General features: G+C 45.6%; 1 protein-coding gene and 1 long non-coding RNA gene across 3 annotated transcripts in view; both read left to right on the plus strand.

Moving 5' to 3' along the window:
• Nucleotides 1–20,210, plus strand: part of LOC107312851 — a 154,172-nt gene that overhangs the window by 8,673 nt on the left and 125,289 nt on the right. The gene's annotated exons all lie outside the window — the stretch shown is intronic.
• Nucleotides 8,971–12,592, plus strand: LOC107312850 (transcription factor SOX-3-like). The gene has a single exon (XM_015860643.2). It carries the CDS (start codon nucleotides 10,923–10,925, stop codon nucleotides 11,871–11,873), a length of 951 nt encoding a protein of 316 aa, XP_015716129.1. The 5' UTR covers nucleotides 8,971–10,922; the 3' UTR covers nucleotides 11,874–12,592.

A 20,210-nucleotide genomic window follows, 5' to 3' on the forward strand; every position in this document is an offset into this window, starting at 1 on the left:
CACTGTGTTGCACGTGGCATTCCCAAATGGCCTTTCAAAGAGGGAAATGTACAGGTAATGCACTGAACTTGGTTGGCCTTTGCTAAGAACAAATATAGGCACACCAGTGTTTTCTTTAAAACAGCGTGGTTCTGTCACAGTGACTAGATAAACAGGCCGGTTAAGCCTATGTGAATGTCCATTATTTTCTGAGATGTTACTAATGTTGAAATACCAAACATATTTTACATACAAATTACTGAATTAATTGTACGGGAGTTTCACATTCACAAAATGAGGGTACTGAAGTTCTCTGTTAGCATCCTAGAGATAGACAGCCAAATGTTTGGTAGGTGGAAATCTGTGAAGAACCAGCAAGTAGAACAGAACGTGATACTTCACGTAGAGCTTAGGTATAGCCAGAGGCAAAAGCTAGTGAGAATTTCTAATGAAATAATAAAGTCTGAATGTGAGAAATAGTTTACAGACATGTTACATAGGCTTACTTAGCTAACACAGCTATCTAGCTTGCACTGATGTTCTCATTATATGTGTGGAAACAAACTCCAACGTGGTTCTGTTTGTATAATCCTTACAGTAAGTCAATGCTGCTCTGAAATGTGCTTCTGTGCCCAGAGTTCAGCCAGGAGACGTTCAAACAGATAAAAAGGAAGCGAAATTTTGCCAATGTTATATTCTAAACTAAGGATCTGATTAATTGATAATCGTTTTTGACACATTCTATGTTTAAAAGATAAATTTCCATGTAAGAATATGGAGAACAAATTGTAATAGATAAAGCCAAAATACTGACCCAATACTAAGTTCAGAACTTCCTGATCTGAATTTCCTTCTATTAAATTACTAGACAATAACCCCCGCAATAAACACACAGCCGAATCCAAGATGTGCTACAGATGCCAAATAATCCTGATTAGTTCACACTCATGAAGGAAAAATTAATAGCACTGCCATTTATCAAAATTAAGGTTTTTTAGAAAGCTGGGAAAAAAAAGGGCTGAGTTTAATTACCCCTTTTAATTGGCTCGCTAGATAGTTATTATATTCCTGTGACTACAGAACAAGCACAGCCCTTTGCGTACAGTTTTTGTCAGAATTCTTCAGATGCACAAAAACGATTTTTCCTGCTATTGCATTCATTTTTATTTATAGACCTTTTTTTTTTTTTTTTTAATGCAAATACTGCAACCAAAAACAAATGCTGAGGAAGCTGGCTGGCTTGGCAATGGAGATGGAGTAGGAATGTAAAGGATTAGAGTGCTTAATGTACTGGAAAGAAGTTTATCAATACTGACAATTCTCACAGTGCTTAATCAAACATTTAAGACAAGTGGAGAAGCAGAGAGTAAAGACTTTGGGGCTTTGGAACAATACGTGCAAACAAACTTGTCTTGTCAGAACATGTCAGTGTGTGGAGGAATAAAGAAATGCCTATAATTTAGTTACTGTTTTCATATAGATAGCTCGTGGTTTTAGCTTGGTAGTTCGAGCACAGTGGCCTTACAATGACAGCAAGCAATTCCTGAGGGAAATGAAATATAACTTCTGCCGCCATATTTTAAATCAAAATTTACTGTTAAGTAACATTTAAAGCTTCAGGAGCTGTAAACTAAGGATGATTATGGATTATTTTGTTTTGTTTTGTTTTTCTTAAAGCAATTTATTAATTTATTTATATTATTGTTAACACATATTAAGGGGTATTAGGATCTGATCCTTCAGTAACATATCCTGTGTTATTGATCCTGGGCTTTCCTAGAGCTTGTCCCTGTGCTCAGACAAGGCTGGGTGGCAAATGCTGCTCCGCATGTGCCTGCAGGTTAATGTGAGTCTCAGACACCTGAAGCTCCTGTGCTAGATCTTCTTACCTAAGAGTCTGCAAATTCCCTGTATGTAATTTTGCTGTTGATTCAGGAGATCAAAATCCTGCCTAAAAGGCCTGACTTAAATCCTACTCTAGTTTTGAGTCAGATTAAATTCTGAGAAGATTAAATTCTGAGCATAAACAGAATGTGTATTTGAATTTTCTTGTTATTGCTACCAAACCTTGAAGATATACATCATAGTATAGGTATAGGTAGTTGTGTTTACACCAGCTCTTACAGCTTGGAATTTGATACTACTTCAGCTATGTCACAGTTGGACCTTGACAATACTCAAAACTGTCTAGAATACATAATGACTGTGTAGATGTAAGCTTAACTTGTGTGTATGTTTACCATGATCACATATGCAAACAGACAACTACTGTGATGGCAGTTCACATCTGCTAATGGTTCACACCCATCCACAGTCATAGTAATTTCACAAGCAGATTCCACACATTGTTGCATATGCACTCATGTCTTGAACACCCATTAGTCCTGTGCAAGTACTGCATCTATTACACCACTGTACTATAAAAAGTAACACCATTAAACATTCTTATTTCACAGAATTCATACCAAGACACTGACATTTGCTTCCTTCTGTTCTTTTTTTGTCTTTAATTTCTGTGTTAGGGAGTCCTATTTTTTCAGAGGGAGTATGTGAATGGACTTACCTATTGGTTTACATGGTTTTAAGCAGTTAGTTGAAGCCACTTATAAAGTCATACCGTAAATGTTAATCCCAGTGACTTCAGTTGTCATTTTTCTATCCATTTAAATAGAAGTATTTTGTATTTTTTTATGCTGTAAGTTGGAGGCACAAGAAAGTTGGTGATATAATGACATTTTAAAACTTACATCAACAGATGTTCACTGAAGGCTTTATGCCATACCATCTATGGTTTCAAAGTTGTATGTCTTTATCTGCCCTTTCCCCAGAGTCATAGGAGGGAATAATTCACCACACAACAGAGAGTGTGATCAGATCTCTATTTGATCAGTGCGTTACCTGTATCTGCCATCAACATCTTTTACGTTACATGACCTTGAAATACATAAGCTGTCTCCATCATGACTATGAAACAACTGATGGAGCAAAATGTGTGACCTGGCCTGATGCCAAACTGATAATGATTAAAAAACAGAATTTCAACAACCTTTCTTTTTGCAAACATATAGCTGGCCAAAAAGGCAGGGATGTTACTAGTAGAAGCATTTCAGCTCTATTCTACGCAATCAGCCCAAGGTCAGGTATTTCTTCAGGGTTTCTAAATAGTTGCTAATTGTCTAACTACCTCAATGGAATTGATCAAGTGTGTCCCTACAAAGAGATGGAATACAGCTCTGGAAATACACACAGTGGTAGCAGGGTCAGAAGCTGATCGATGGGAAGGAAAGAATGAATGTTATTTAACAGTGTGGGACTATGCTATTTAATATTGTGGGAATTTTTCTGGTTTATTTCTGAGTGTGGAAATGTTACTTTTTATGTGTGTGATGTTGACTCAGCAGTAAGGAAAAATGCCCTGTTGGTAACATTTTCAACTTGGAAGTCCTCTATTTTGCCACAGATTTAGTGGTATGAACAGAAACAAGACTTGAGAATCTACACTTTCTTGGCAGTTTAATTTGGAGGGCCCTTTATGTGTAAGGGAGATATATCACTGTAAATTTAAATATGTTCTATGGCTTATGATTAATTTTGAATAGGAAAAATAGCAACAATTTTCTCTTGCATGACAATGCTCCACCTGAAAGCGTGGAGCACCTGAGAAGCACCTGAGCACTGTGGGAAGCACAGAGTACCCTCTTCTGGGTTAGGAAATAATCAAATCAGTGAAAATGCACAGGTGCTGTAGGAGTTTTGATGAGGAGTAACATCTGGTTACTGTCCCCTCCCTCTTACTTTGACTGACCCATGAAAGTGTAGAGACGGAATGTAGACAGTAGTGTCGACAGGATAGGTAACACTTTCTCCACACTCTGGGTTCTTTTTTCTTAGCATTTGGTTTGGACTTTTTTCCAGTAAGTTACAAAATCTAGACCTGAATCTTCCCTCCCCAGAAATTCAGCTTTGTCATAGAGCACATAAAACATCCTACAGAGTGTATGGTCTCCTATGTGGCTTCTCTGCCACAGAGTTGATCCTTTAGAAGCCTTTTTCTTCCGTAGCATCTCCTGAATCACACAGCATCTTCTTTTTCAGCTGTACTTGCCCTACTAGTAGAGCTGTTATCTACAGAGTCAATGGAGATCTTGACCACAGCTTTGAGCATATTCTTATTTTTACATAGCTCTAACCAGTCATTGCGTCTGTAAGGCAGCAGTAGTTGGTGGAGAAGTTTGTTGGAGATTAGTCACAAGTCTTTGTGTTGTTCAGTGAGGGTGGTGATTGACCAGCTGTTGGGAGATACCTTCAATATCAAGTAACTGGCATAAGCTATTGTAGAAGTAGAGGATGAATGTTGGATGGGAGTTTAGATTGTGTAGTTATCTGTGACTCTTGCTAGATCAGAAATTGAGTTTGAGCCATTAAGACAGTCTGTATAATAACTAATTCTTCAGTGAATTCCATTTCTGTTACTTTGTACCTGTTGTATATGTATAGACATAGATATATAAACGCATTTGCTTTACGAAAGGTTTCTGAACCTTGACACTGAATGGAAAGCTGGTGTTCACCTTTCACATCAAAACCACAGACAAGTATGATTAATTTTTTGGATCAGAGAAAGCAATTTTTAATTGAACACTTACTTGTCTGTGGGTGAGAAAGGCAATTATAAAACATGCTATCACAGCAAAATCAATCTGTGTTAAATTTGGTCTTCCATTTAAGTGTATATGTTCAGTCTTTGAATTAACCATGGAGGCTTGTTTGTAAGCAAATAGTTTTTGGGGGGAGATAAATGGTAGAGAAAAGGAAGGAAGGGGAAAAGAAAGGAGGAGAAAGGGAAAAGGAGGAAAAAGAAATAAGAGGAAGAAACTCTGTGATTTTATGTTTTATTTCTAAGGAGATGTTTATAGTCCCACAGTTTAATATGAGAACAGGACTTGTTCATAATAAAGCTTTGTAGCTGTTACCTGTTCAAATAATCACAGAAAGGTTATTTCCATACAATGTAATGCATAGTCAATGAAAATTGGCTTCTATTTGCATCAAGAAGGTATGAGTAGGGAGAAGTTCTGGAGGATGAAAGGTGTGTTTCTGTGTTTTTTTCTAAGACTAATGGGAAAACATATGTTTTATATCGAAGGAAGAAAAACGGTGTTCAGAAAACCATATCCAAATGTGATATTTTGGAAGATAATACATTTTAAAGTTATTGAAGTTGTTGGTAAGTTTTAAAATGAAAGTAAATGTAGGATTGCTAAAATAAGCAGGATGCTTGTATTAAAAGGGTTACGGGGAGAACAAGTCTAAAATAATTGTTCATTCAGGGGTGTAATGAAAGAATGCACATTTCAATTCATGGGAAGTGAAATTAACTTTTCTGTAACCAAAATGCAGCGATGTTATTCAGCAGTTCATTTTCCTCAAGCTCTTCATTCTTGTTTTGTTTTCTGCAAGAAAAGAGGACAAGGATGTGATGCGTGTGCAGAACACATTAGTTGGTGTGCTGAAGAAACATCCAACTACCCAAATTAATGCTCCTTTATTTAATGCTTCTTTATCCATCTCGATAGCTTGTTAGACCTAGAGAACGCTATACTGGATGCTTTTGGTGTCATAAAATATACAGTGTTTGTTAACTGATCCTACCAAAATGAAAGGGAAATAGGAAGACTCTCCCCATCCCTGCTTCGGGCTTCTTGGTGCAACAGAGTTTATATTCCCTGTGTTTTTCCACTTTTCTTCTATGAAATGAACAGCTGTAATTGAAAAGCAAGAAGCTCCATGGTTTATAGAAATAGGTGTTGTTAAGAGCCTTAGCCATCTAATTTTCTTCCTATTGCAGGGCAGGCTTCCTATTGTCTGTCCTTTAGAGCTAATTTCTTTTCTGATCAAAAGGCCCACATCATTGAAAAGGTAGTAATGACTATTCATTTGGTTGAAACCTCCATTCTGCAGCCCATAGAGCTTTATTTAGAAACTGCTATTTATTTCTAAAAGGAAAACCTCATTTGTGTCCTCTATAATGTCAATTAAAGGAGAATATATTTTAATTATTTGTCCTGAAGAGAAACCTTTCAGGATCTCTATTTGCTGCGCCAGTGATACAGGCAGCAGTTTGAAACAATATGTGCCTGCAGAACTGTGTGTCAGAGAGGAGAAATAAGATGTGTTTTGATTTAATTTGCCACTAATTAATAGTTTATTTGCAGCTAATTAGCAAGTTCGAGTTTTGCAATTAATGTCACATTTCTAATATGACTCATAAACAAGACTCCCCGTCTTCATTGCCAGCAAATGAGTTGCGTTACGGAATCCAAACAGGAAACGGGAAGGATTCACCATGTTATCGATGGGTGAAAAATAGGTGATTGAGTGGGTTTGTTTTCATGGAGAATGAGTTCTGCGACAGCTGCGCTGTCACTGGAGAGTGGAGGAAAGGGTCGGTGAAGCGCCGCGAGTGGGGATATCCCAACCCCTGGGGCTGCTGGGGACATAAGCGGCAAAGGATGCTGTGTGGGCACCAGGGGCCGCTCTGCTCCGCCCCGCGCTGTGCCCGCACCCCTGGGGCTGGTTGGGACCGGGCAGGACACGGACGAGCTGCTGCGCTCGGGGCGAGATGTGGGACTGGGAACAGTGGGGGGAGCTGCGCAAAGTTCCTGCCGCCGTCTTTATTATCGGGTTTCTTGCTCGTTTTTTCTCTCGGTGTTCTCTTTTCTCGTTTCCGCGGGGTTCCACAGCGAGCCCGGGAGAGATGTCCTGTGCTGGTGGTCTCCTCTGCAGCTCTGTAAATTGGTAACTTGGAGATGAGGGGAACTTATTAGCAATCCCCCCTCCCCCGCCGCATCCTTCCCCTCCCGTAGAAGCCAACCCTATGAGGCGATTACCAGGAGGAGCTGTTTGTCAGAGGCTAATAAACAAATTCCTGGCGAACACCTGAATGAATGAGCGAGGGCCGGGAACAGCCCAATTAAGACACGGAGCTCCTGGTTGTTTTTGTGGCAGTGGAAACAATTCGGGCCAGAAAAGAGTCTATTCAGTGTCGCTCCGAGAGGTCTGTTTGCAGCCCGCTATTGTTGGTAGAAGCCAAATAACAGTTCAGCTGGGGGGAAGAAGTGATTAAAAACAACATTCACTGCTACCTCCTGAATGCGATGGGAGGCTCAATTCAAAGCAACTGGGCTGCACCCAAACGACTGCCCGAGTTTTACTCACTGCTCGTGAGATTTTTGTTTTGAAATGTTGCTGTTTTAAAAGATGTTATCAAAGGTGTTCCTTGTGCTTTGGGGCAGATGGGCAGCAGGGATGCTGCAATCACTGTAGTGTTCTGCAGAAGGTACAGGTGAAGCTGCAGAAGGGATTGGGGACCCATTCAGGAGTGTGGTGGTTTGTGCCCCCAGCTGAAATGAGAACTCAGTCCGAGGCAGCTTGAGGCTGGCTTGACGTGACACCATTGGTAGGGGAATAAAAACAATTCTGTCTCAACCTAGTGAGCTGCAGCACCAGCCCGATGTGACCCACTTGAGAGCTGTGTTACTATGTGGAAACTTTGGGGAAATCTTAAAACAGAGTCCAAGTGCAGAAATGTGTGAACCTTTCTTTTAAGTATCATGTGGCTATTTTCAGGGAATCATCCAAGCGAGGGTCAGGAAGAAGCAAACGAATGGGGCACAGCTCTGGGTCTGGGCACACTATGAAGGCTGAGCCCATTTGGGACTGATACTCGGGATCGGGGGGGATGTTTTAATACTGGGATTAAATGGGGCTTTTTTGGTGCACATCATCACTTTAAAAGCCAGCGATCTTCCCTTCCAAGAACCCCCCCTCCCCAAGTTCTACGGAGCTGCAATTAACAGATATTAATGGCTTTTGCTTATTAAGTGCTGATCACATATAAAGCAGATTGTCCCTTGTCAGCCATGCGCTTTCTCTCACGTCCAATTCGGAGTGTGCTGTAAATTCCTGCTTTTGCCTCACGCTCCTTTGTCCCCAAAAAGAGAAAAGAAATTAAAAACCAATACAGAACTGAGAGCTTTTTTGGCTGACAACAGTACTTCCGTACCTATGAATGCCTCCAGCTCCCACAGGGCACAGGGAGCTCTCAGCCCCGGATGGCTTTTCCTCATCCCAGCCACAGCCGATGAGGGAATTTAGGAAAATGGCTCCATCCAGACGTGGCGCTCCCCAGCCCCGTGCCGGGCGCTCGCTGCAGCCTCTTCTGCTTCTGCCCCTTCCCTGTTTGTCAGCAACTCACGGGCAGGACCGGGGACCAAGATGTGTCTGAGATCGGACCTTTTAAAGCATTCGGCAAGGCATTTTTTGTTAATAACAGCTTGAATAACGGGATTTGCCTCGCTTCCCTTTCCTTCCCAACTCTGCCTCAGGAGCGAACTGTAGCTTCCAAGTTAGGAGAGGATCCCTTGCCTTAGCAGAGGGATGCCGGCCGCGGAGCCACGGCTGAGCCTCACTTCGCTCTTCCGGGACCCGCGCCCCCTCCTCCCAAGCTCCGCTCCCCGGGGAATCCAGCCTCAAGTTCTCCCCCGGTACAATGCTTGGGAGGAACGCGGCTCCCCGGGACAGCACCACTCTGAGGGCAGCCTCTCTCGAGAGTTCAAATCATAGCAGAACCATTACCGAGAGGCAGAGGTTCCGAGCTGGGTGCCCTGCTCTCCCCCCCCCCCCCCCTCCCCCCCTCCTTCTTTTGCAAATAGAAAAAGTAGGTCTCATCAAAACCGCAGAGCTGTGAGAGCACTTCGTGCACCCGTGAAATCTGGAAATACCGACCTATACTTACACTTCTTATTCATCAGTGAGGAGATGTGTGATGTTTCAAGGGAAATACCGCCTGGCTTTCAATAACGTGGACTGTGAGATGCTAAATGATGTGTCCGCTGGGAGAAAAAAAAATAGAATACTTTCTAACAATGCAATTGACGCCTCAGGCCACGGGAAGACAAACTGAAAGACTAAATAAGAGTTTGAAGCTTGTACTATTTATTTAGATCACTGACAACGCTTGCAGGACTGTCGGCATGCCCCAGTTCTATACCGCACCGAGTTGTTCGTTTCATGTACGCGTGCTCGTTCGCTCCGACAAACGCTCGTATCGGAACATTTTAGAGCAGCCAGGACATAAATTAGTCCTTTTCCCACCCCTGCCTGGTAAGGTTTAACCCTGGACTTAGCGGTCACAATGCCTGGACGAGTCTGAACTTAAATAGAGCTCTTCAAAACTCTCCCGATGTGCCGCAGAAGTTCCTCCCGTGGCACGCTTTGCGCGACAGCGCCATAAGTAAAACCCGCTGTCTCCCTGCAAAGCGTTCGCTTCGTCCAACACTACTGAGCAACAAACCAAACAGGCGATGCTCCTGTCGCACCGTAGCTTGTCCAAGCGGCGTTATTTCCCCCACTGACTTTTTTTTTCAGATGATTTTGTCAGTAAGGAAACGCGGGCAAAATGAGCGACAACTTTGCACTGTAGTGTTCCGACCCACCCCGATAAAAACCCCACCCAGCACACCGGGTTGGTTCCCCCCTTCCAGCACCGCCGTTTGTTTGCAGCCTGCACGTTTCTCGTTCCCCCGCAGGACGCGGGGCTGTCGGCACCAACCTGGGCAGAGCCCCTGATTGCTTCCTCCGTGTCCTCCCCCCTCCCTGCCAATCAGCGCCGTAATCCTTAACGCTCTTCTCTTACCGAGGGCTGCCAAGATGCAGCTTCCCTTCTCGCCGGCCCCCCTAAGACGGGACGGGATGCCCAGGCTCCGCGCTCCCTGCCCAGTCCCGCGCCCCCGGGGCAATTAGATCGGAAAGAACCGGCGGTGATGGATGTCGCCGGTACCGGGCAGTCCCGTGAGGAGCTGGAGCGGGACACGGCCGGAGGACGAGGAAGGAGAAAGAGCACAGACAGGCTGTGTGCCTTCGGGAGCTCCCGACCCCGGCCGTGTTGGTGGGGGCGTTCGCGCCTCCGAGGGAGGAAGGGAAGGAAAGGGAAGGGGAGGGGAGGGACGGAAAGGAAAGGAAAGCCCGTGATTGACAGCTGCTGGGAGCTCCTCTCCGGTCACCCCAGCCTTCCCAAGTTTTCTTTCACACGGAGGGAACTTCGCTGTTGCCATGAAAACGGTTTTTACAAAGCACCATCCTCCCTTCCCCCCTCCCTCTGGGGCAGCCGAACGGAAAAAACTCAAGTGGCCGAGGTTCGGAGAGGGGCTGGGGAGCCGGGAGCGTCCTGCCGGCATCCAGCCCGGCCCAGCAACACGAAGGGGGGCACAGTGCTGCAGCGGGGCACCAGCCCGGCATCAGGGCGGAGCTTCAGGCAGCTGGTGCCGGCAGGGTAGGGCGGCTTCCCTACGCAGAAACAGCTTCGGAGGCTAAAGTTTAGTTCTCGTCCCCTTCATCCGCTGTGTGAGTTACAGGAACAGCTGTACAGGCGGCGGATCCAGCCGGAAACCTCAGATTTCTTTGTGCCCACCAAACTCGTTGCGGTCCTCCCCTCCGCTCCTCAACTCCCGGCTCCCAGCCCCGCCGGCAGCTGCACCATCCCCGCTCCGTGCCCGCTGCTGGTCCAGCACCTCGGGGGTTGCGGCAGGAGGGGCTCGGTCACAGCAGTCCCCAAACACCAACTTTTTGCCCATCCCCGTCCGCTCCAAACCGACCCATTACCGGCGTTGGGGCTGTCGGGAACCACTCGCTGATTGGCCGCCCTCCGCTCATTTATAGCCCGTCAATCAAATGCCCCCGGGAGAGGTGTACGCGTCGCTCAGCTCTGCCCGAGGGATCCTCTGCTGCACCTCGGGGAGCGGCACGGGAAAGCTCCTTCCTCCTCCTCCTCTTGCAGCCGCCGTCCGGACCGGTTCTTTCTTTCTTTCACTATTTTGAACTTCATTTCCTCGAGCTGTGCCCGCCCGTCTGCCACCCTGGCGCATCTCTTACCGGCCCCGGCCATGTACAGCATGCTGGAGACCGAGATCAAGACTCCGCAACCCACGCCGGGCAGCGCCGGGGGGAACCCGGCCCCGGGCAGCAACGGCAAAGGCGGTGGCGGAGCCGGCAGTGGAGCGGGGGCCGGGTCGGACCAGGACCGCGTGAAGCGCCCCATGAACGCCTTCATGGTGTGGTCGAGGGGGCAGCGGCGGAAGATGGCCCAGGAGAACCCCAAGATGCACAACTCGGAGATCAGCAAACGGCTCGGGGCCGAGTGGAAGCTGCTGAGCGAGGCGGAGAAGCGGCCCTTCATCGACGAGGCCAAGCGGCTGCGGGCCCTGCACATGAAGGAGCACCCGGATTATAAATACCGGCCCCGGAGGAAGACCAAGACCCTGCTGAAGAAGGACAAGTACTCGCTGCCAGGCAACCTGCTGGCCCCCGGAGGGGGCAACGCGGTGAGCAGTCCCGTCGGGGTGGGCCAGAGGATTGATACTTACGCCCATATGAACGGTTGGACCAACGGGGCTTACTCCCTAATGCAAGACCAGCTGGGCTACGGGCAGCACCCGGGCATGAACAGCCCGCAGCTGCAGCCCATGCACCGCTACGACATGCCGGGCCTGCAGTACAGCCCCATGATGTCCACGGCGCAGACCTATATGAACGCCGCCTCCACCTACAGCATGTCCCCCGCCGCCTACGGCCAGCAGCCCTCCACGGCCATGAGCCTGGGCTCCATGGGTTCGGTGGTGAAGTCCGAGCCCAGCTCGCCTCCGCCGGCCATCACCTCGCACTCGCAGAGGGCCTGCCTGGGAGACCTGCGGGATATGATCAGCATGTACCTGCCCCCGGGGGGCGACGCCACAGACCCTTCGGCCCTGCAGGGCAGCAGGTTGCACAGTGTGCACCAGCACTACCAGAGTGCCGGGACTGCCGTGAACGGCACCGTACCACTAACTCACATATGAACAAACTGGCCTCCTCCGGGCGGCTACTCATCGCAACCCCAGCACCGGGACGTGCGGCTCAACAGACTCGATATTAACTTGGGAGAAATTTTAAACAGCAAATCCGTTAGTTGTCTTCATTATTATTATTTTTTTTTCCATTTTCTTTTGTACAAAAATGATTTGGTCAATCTGTTCTTTTAACAGAGCACAACCGCCACCTAAAGCCCCCGGCAAGTTCTTAAACCACGGCGACTCTCCCGGTCTCCGCGGGGTTTGGGCTGGGCGTAGTTTTGTTCGCTTCCAAGTCTTAAAGACGGTGCATCTTCTCGTTCCATTTTGAGCGTTGCAATGACGAAACGAAAAACCGACCCGGCGGGTGTTGTTTTCAAACAGTTGTTCCGTTGTTTACATTTTCGTTGTGGTTACTGAAAGTGTTGTTCTTCCCACCTTGCCGAGTGCCGCTCAGTTTGTGGCCTCAGTTCGTAGAGTTTTTAACTTTTAGGGTTTTGTTCCTACGGAAAGGGGGCGGTGGGAGAGAGCTGTGCGGGTCGCGCAAACCCTTTCTTTTATTTATAGCAAGTTGTGTGTCTGGGTTTTTTCTTAAGCTGTAAACTTATGTAAATCGGTTTGTGAATTTTACTGTGAACGGTGTTTTGACATATCAGACGAAGAAACGTTTTATTATTATTTTTGTTTTGTTTTGTTTACCGAATTTCTTCCAAAAAAAAAAAAAAAAAAAAAAGTGATCGAAAATCCCCTTTCCTGTGCCTCGTTTTCTTCTATCTTTAAAACGAAGGGCGCTCCGTACGCTCTACACGGTGGTCGTGCGGGGGCAGCTCCGCCGCTCCCTGCGTCCCGTCCCGCACAGCCGGTTCCGAGGCCGTCGTTTAGCCGTGTAACTTCATTCCTTCTCGGAGCCCCCGGGCTGTTCCCGAAGGGACCGAGGAGCCGCTTTGCTCCCGCACGGCGGCCACTTGTTGCCGCTTCAACCGACGGGAGGGAAGGGCTGAAACTGCTCCTCGCTTCTTCTATTACGTTGTTTTGTTGGTTTTTTTTTTTTCCTCTGGAGGGTTTGTCCAGAAGCTCGAACTCATCTGAAATATTTACGAAAGTAAAACCCTCTGGGGAACTCTTAATTAGGCTCTATTAAAAATAAATGGTTACAGGAGTCCCCAGAGGAAATAAATAATTCAAACTTTTCGGTGTGTTTGACGAATGTGTTTTAAGTCTGGACAACTTTTTATTTTCCTAGAAGCCCACTTTATCGGAGTGCGTTGTTGAGGACCGGCCCCGCTCCCGTCGGGCCGCATCCTTCCCGCAGCGCTCCGTATCCCACCCGGCTCTGAGCACCGACGCTCGGGGTCACCGCATCGCAGCGCTTCCCCAAAGCGACAGCGCGTTTCGCGGCGCGACTCCCCCCAGTCCTTCTCCGTCTTTCTTTTCATTCGAATGATGGTTTCGCTGTTTGCATTTCTACGGAAGGGAAGGGAAACGGAGGGTGTTTTCGCTGTTTGCTTTGGTTTTGCTCCCAGGGCACCTCCAGCTGACGCTCACTGTCGGGAAGTTGAAGCCCTATCCTCCCTGCTTGCAGTCTCCCGGGCCGGGCAGGTCTCCCTGCCTCCCGCCGGCTAATCCACCTCGTTCTCCGGCAGAGGTCGGCCAGGTCCTTCGTCTGCCTCCTCGGAGCGAAAACCGAGTGTTCTTCAAGCCGTACACCCAGTCCCCGGTGTGCTGCCCGGCTCCCGGCCTCTTTGAAAAGGGCCGATGCGGGGACAGTTGTTGTGGGTCTGCAGCCTTGGGAGGAGACCCCGAGGCTGCCAGGTTGCTCTTCCTGCAATCCCAGCCCCTGTGCTCCCCACTCGGTGTGGTGCACTGAGGCACACCTGCCTCTCCACACAAGAGCAGCCGTGCAGGAATCCAGTGTGCCCAACACTCTGCTCAGCTCCTTCTTAGCATTGCTGGTTACATATCTGGCAAACTGAAGGCTGTGCTTCCTCGTGTTGGCTCTGCCAACCCTCAGGTAGGAGCGTGCCCTCTCTGTGAGAAGAAGCGGCCCTATACCCTGAGATCAGAGAGGAGAGATGGGATGAGATGGTGAGGGTGGTGCTGCTGTTCATGGAGCCGTGCAAGGGCAGCATCTCGGCACCGGCTGAAGTTCTTTCCCCAGAGCTCTCCCAACAGGCAGTGCCAGGGCAGCTCTGGGAGTGGAAGTGAGGCCATCCCATTCCAACAAACTGCTCTCCCTCAGCATTTCTAGAAAGTTGTGCAATGGAAGCACAAAAAGCCAGGGCTTCTGGGCAGGTGAACTGCTGCTGTCGCTGCTGCCTTCAGAGCTGAACTGCATTTGCATCACTCTAAGTAGTTGCTCTCTTCACCTGAGCTCCCTAGAAGTGGATTCTCTGTCACGAAGTGGGAGAAACAGCACTCTTCAGAAGGTTTGCAGCGTGTGAGTTCAAGTTATCCCTCTTTCTGTCAGGGCCTAAGGGCAGCTTCTCAACAAGTCCCTGAGGTGTCAAAGGAGATTCCTCTATTTACTGATGTATTCTCTCTGAGTTTACCTCGGTGTCTGGCATGCAGGTGCTTTTCCTGAGCTGTTAGTTTTAAGAGCCAAAGCCATCTTGCAACTTTCAGCACCCTGAGGCTGAACTTTATCATAATCCTCACATTGGTAGTTTGTGGGAAGTACTGGGAACAGGCGCACACCTCTGCCCAGAGAGAGACCTGCTGCAGGCTAAATCATGAACCCATCTGTGCTCACAGTCACAAGGACGGCTCCAAACACAAGTGCGTTTTCCATCAGGGAAACATCTGAAAGGTAACTTCTTTTCTGAGTCCACCACTATGTCCTTTGGGGAGCAAAGGCAGAAATGTGCTCTTTCTAAACTTAATGAAGGTATGCTTAGTCTGTACTGCTTTTGATTGCAAAATGTTTGGTTTATTCCCGATATGGTGGGCATGCATCCTGCATCTATTAAAGCCAAGAGCCTTTTGAGCAGCGCTTGTGAGGGATTTCACACTCCTGCTGGTGTGGAACGAAAGTGAAAGGAGCCATGTTGGTGTTGGGGAGGGCAGGTGAGGTGGCAGCAGCAGCAGCCAGGTGCCGTGCAAGAACCCTTCCCTCCCAAAGCCACAGAACCCAGAGCTGCCAGTGGGATGCCCAGCTGTTACATGTGCAAAATCAGAAGCAACTGTTTGCACAACTGAAGCACTGCAGCCTATTCTGGAACACCTAGAATAGATGCAAGTGCATTCCCTTATCCTTAGAAATACTGAACTGGCAGTGAAGCTTTAGTAATGTGTTAATTATGTTAACATTTAAGTGTAAGGACAATATTTAGGCTTTTGCATTCACACTTTTTAGAATGGAATAATGGGAGATCACACTTGGCGCTAGTGTTAGGCTGTTGTAAAAACAGCAGCTCTGGTTATACTATGGTGGTTCCTTCCTTTACCAAAGAGCATTAAAGATCATTTATCTCCACAGGAGTTGGTAAGTAAAAACATTTTAAATCGGACTTGAGAGGCATTCTGGTTGCAGCGTCAGTTTGAATAATCAGCAGAGGATTTTGCTTGTGAGAATATTTTTTAAACAATTATTTCTTTTTCTTTTCTTGCTATTAAAAGACATGAATTTTGAAAAGGCGTATGTCTGACACAAGCACTTTGTGAAAGCTCTGATGCATCAGCACTTCCCTATATCAAACGTGAGGCTAAGGTACACTTTCCAGGCACATTAGAAAGACAGTAACGTATCTAACCATCTCCCAGTGCTAATGGAAAGAATTATTTCACAGGAAGGAAGAAAGCTGAAAAGGTGAAGTAATGCTCAGGACTGGGTGCTGCTGCAGCAACCTGTATCTGCAAGTTAGAAGTTCTATGTGACTCCTTTTGTACTTACATAGAGCTCCTTCCTCTACTTACTGCAGTCGGCTCCAGGTGGTTTACGTGGTGCACTCAGATTCTTTCAGTGATAATCCTGAAGTAGCAGAAAGCAGAAATCTCAGAGAGAGATGTGGCACTTGGATTCATTTGCGTTACCATTTCTTAGGAAGGAGAGCTGTTACGGCAGTTCTACTTGCATTGGGTCATTTAGTGATTAGTGCAGATAAAGTATTCCAGAGTAGTTTTCTATTGTGACTTTTTATGGATGCCACTGGATGCGGTAATAACTGTGACACGGTGACTTTTAGTTCACAACAGAATATCCTCTGGATGAGGAATTAATTATTCTTTGCCATGAGTACCATTCCCAGTGAACTTCTTTGTGCTGCTGGTCGAGCAAATGGGCTTTCAGGTTTGCCTCCTTAAAAGACATTCTCAGAAGCTCTTTAGTCATTTTATACCTCAGTCTTCCAGTTTTTAAAATGAGATCTATGCTTGCTTGGTGTAGTAGGAGAGCACAACACTGTGAGTATGAAAAGTGTGTCACTGTGATTCCATACTTGAGTAATTCCACTCTTGAGATGTATCTTGGATTCAGAGATGTATCACCTCCATGTTACTTACATCTGTGTTATTTGCAGGATGTTCGTCTCCATGAGAAATCTTTTATTGCTGTTGTTAAGTTCAATTAACTCTTGTTTATCCCTGAGCACTTCAGTTGCACATTAGCTAAGAGGAATCACTCTGACCACGATCTGGTTTAAAAATGCTTGTGTTCCTGTAACAGAAATTTCAGATCCATCTCCACATGAAGCAGTTGTGGGGTTTGACACATCACTGCCCCAGAGCTGTTTGCTCATTTTCTCTCCTGGAAGTCTCTCCTGGAAATCACTACATCTTGTTCCATGTTTGGGCAGTCACAGTTCACACACTGATGGCTCAGCGCACTTACTTTGGTGGGGAGAAAAGAATCATGATACATAAACTAAAGCATAAGCTGCTCTGAAATGCAAACTGAGCCAAGTTCTCAGAGCACCAAACTGCTGTGTGTATGCTCCACATGCACAGCAGCCCAGAGCTTGAAATGTGTTAGGCATAAGGGGGGAACAGCTTAGGAATAAGAGGGAAATTAAGCAATGTTAATACCTCATGAGCTTCTGTCTTCCACTTATCTCTTCCGGGGCTTCTGATTGAGACTTCTAGACTTCTGCCCTCTGTGAGCTTTTTTCTTTGTCTCCTTGAAGAATATTATGCATTTTTTTTCTATATAGGCCACTGGAAATAGTAAAGTGGTGATTGCACCCAGCCCTCAGGATTTCCCCTTTGTACTACACTCAGCTTATTCATTTCATGCACCATCATTCACAGCTTGCTGCGCTGATTTCAAAGATTCTATTTGACACAAAGGGGAGAGACAGAACGTAGAGGTGGACGCAGTTTAGGTGCATCTGACGACCGTTCTTGAATATCATTTGCAAGGGAAGGAATCCTGAAAGTCAATGGGAACTCTGCCCATTCAGAGTTCAGATTCTGGCACTTGGCACTGATTTCATTTTCATTGTGGCTGCCGAGTCAGAAAAGCTTCTCCACCAAGTTAAGAAAAGGAATTTTAATCTAAATCACTCTTCTTTTTTAAAAACCTTTAAGATTCATCGAACGATTCACATTTTATAGACTGTAAACAGTACATATGTGATAGCAGCAGTTCCTTATAAAAAGTAAATTATACATTTATTATTGGGCAAATTTATACTGTTAAACAGGTGAACACTTGTGAAACAGTCATGGAAGTTTGATGAGCATAGCAGAGGTGGGACAGTAACAGGAACTGTCATGCTCTTAACGTGAAAGGAAGTGAAGGAGTTGAATGTGCTAAGTGGAAAACGTGTGTGCCAAGGTGATGCTGTGCATTCTCTCAGGCATCCAGCAGGTCTGCAGGATGCTGCAGTGAGGATTAGCCCTGTCTGCATTCCCTCGGGGAATGTCCTAAGTACAGCTCAGGGTATTTTTTTTTTTTCTGACTTAGTCTATTTTGCACAGAGCATGCAAAGTTATAACAAAAGGGTTTTTTAAACTATTTTTAAGGTAAGGATGCTAACTTCTTGGAAATATTTATTTATGTATTTATTTTTCAATGCATCTTCTACTCTTTTTCTCCCAATAGATTTCAGTCCATAATTGCATAGTGTGGGAATAATTCCAAGCTGTTTTGGTTTGAAAGTCCAGGGTAAGCAGGAATTGATAACTTCGGTTGAATTAATGAAGGAAATAAGGTTTATTCTGTTGCTTCTTCCTTAGACATCAGTATAACAAAAAAATTATTTAAAAAATTAGGCTGTGCTGTCAATGAAAGATCTCCTCAATATTAGTGGTTTGGCAGCTAGCAGGAAACTGTCATTCTGTGCACCTGACAGCTGTTCTGTTATCCTGTTGCTTGATGACTGATGAGCCAATTAACGATAGGAGGAGTTTGGTGAGCTACGCAGAGGAGAATGGCTCTGCCAAAATTAGTAAGATCATATGGATTTTTCTTTATGTAGAAACTTCTCCTACAAACGTTTTCTCTTTGTTTATTCCAAAGAGGATTAGAGTTTAAGTCAGCAACTTCAGGACACTGCTCTGGTACACACAGGCTTAAGGAATTTAGTTCATCCTACACTAAGGTTTCACCATTATATATAAATAATAAGGAAAGTCCCTTATTTTCTAGAAGAACTCCTGATCTCTAGTTTTCATCAAATTACACTTCCAGGCAGCTTTCTCCTCAGCAGTGTTGGCGACCCCTACCTGGGTACCAGCATTTCTGCAAAATGATTTCTCAGATGCTTTCTCCCATTTAGATGTAAAGACATAGCTGTAATTGTGATGTTAGGTGCTGAGCACCTCTGTACACTGTTTGGTATAGGACTTCTAGAGTAGAAAGAGGGACTGACTGAAAACAAAACTGAGAAGTGGTGTTGGGAAAGCATTGGCAGACATTTGATGCTAGGTCTGCTTCACTTTCAGTGCAAAATAGGTCCTTCTGTGCTTGGCCACTTATGGGCAAGGCAGTTTAGATTGAAAGTACAGCTAAGTGCAGACAGAGGTCCTGGATCTGGGTAGAAGCCAGAAGAGGAACTACTCAATATTGAAGTAAAGGCATAACCATCTTTGAAATTATTTTGTGGTTATAACACTTGATTCCCTGTCATGATTTGTGACAAGGAAGAAGGTGAACATGATCCGTGAGCAAGCAGCAGTCAATAACGAAGCAGCTTCCTTGGTGATTTTCAAAATGGAAACAGCTGAGATCACTACCAACCCATGTGAGAAGTTCCTAAGCAATAGCTGTTAAGAACAGCTGCTACCTGTGTGTTCTACAATTTCTGCTTTGGTTTACTGGCAGAAGTACTGGGGAGAGAAGGACAAAATGGGGCAGACCTTCTTCAGCAGGAGGAGAAAAAAAAGTCATAAGGAAATCGAAGTTATCACTACAGAGCTAAGATGCTCAGGTGGCAGGGGGAGGATTTAGGATTACCTTGTCCATATCATGAGAAAAAAGAATGCTTCCAAAGGGGAAACAGGTGTCTAATAAATAGCATCACAGATTTTGTTGCCAAAGTAACCCTTCAGTTCTTGATTTTAACACGTTTTAGACTGCAAACTTTTCAGAGGAGAAGGACTTGTTTTCTCCCAGCTTCTAAAGCATTAGATGTGATTCTGATAGTCACATTCATATATCTAAGTAGGTTTAATCACCGTTTGTGCCCGTCTTAATTCCAGCTCTGAAGACTGGAGGCCCAGAGGGAAGTGTGGGAAAGCAAATAGTAACCCACAGCATGGGAGGTAAGCGAAAGCAGTGGCTCTGTGAAATGCATTGTTCTGGCTAAAACAGGATCCTTTCTTTTAAGTCTTAAGTCTGTGTTCGTGCTCTGCAGTGGTGCATCTGGAAGGAAGGAACTAAAGACAATTGCAGTTTAAAACTACATTTCCATGGTTTAATCACAAATATCATTCTCTCCATATGTGACTGTGCACACAGAAAATGATACTGTATTAAACAGTACCAAGAGCTTTCTCTGAGTCTGTTTAGTGAAGGCTGGGCAGGGAGCTGAGATGTAAAAAGGTGAATGATACAACTACTAGAGATGGAAGGGGAAGACTTCAGATAATCAGGTGAAAGGAGTTTATCTCCTTGAAATATGAATGTTTCACTGTGGAGGATTATTTAAAATTGTGAAGAAAGAAATGCAATGTTATATTTTGTTTAAATGCACCTGAATGTTGCATTCTTGTGGTTACTTTTCAATATGCACATGACCAGAATCTTGCTTATCCTTACCTTGAGGTGAGAACACAGCACAAGAATCTGTTGTAGCTAATGAATGAAAAGGAACAATGAAGATCTACTGACAATTGTTCCCAAAATCTCAGTGTCAAGAAGAGGACAGGAGAACTCTGGGAGGGAGCTGGCTCAGATATGCTGAATTTTGA

Source organism: Coturnix japonica, chromosome 4, assembly GCF_001577835.2.
Source record: "Coturnix japonica isolate 7356 chromosome 4, Coturnix japonica 2.1, whole genome shotgun sequence".
In the NCBI taxonomy this organism is placed as follows: domain Eukaryota; kingdom Metazoa; phylum Chordata; class Aves; order Galliformes; family Phasianidae; genus Coturnix; species Coturnix japonica.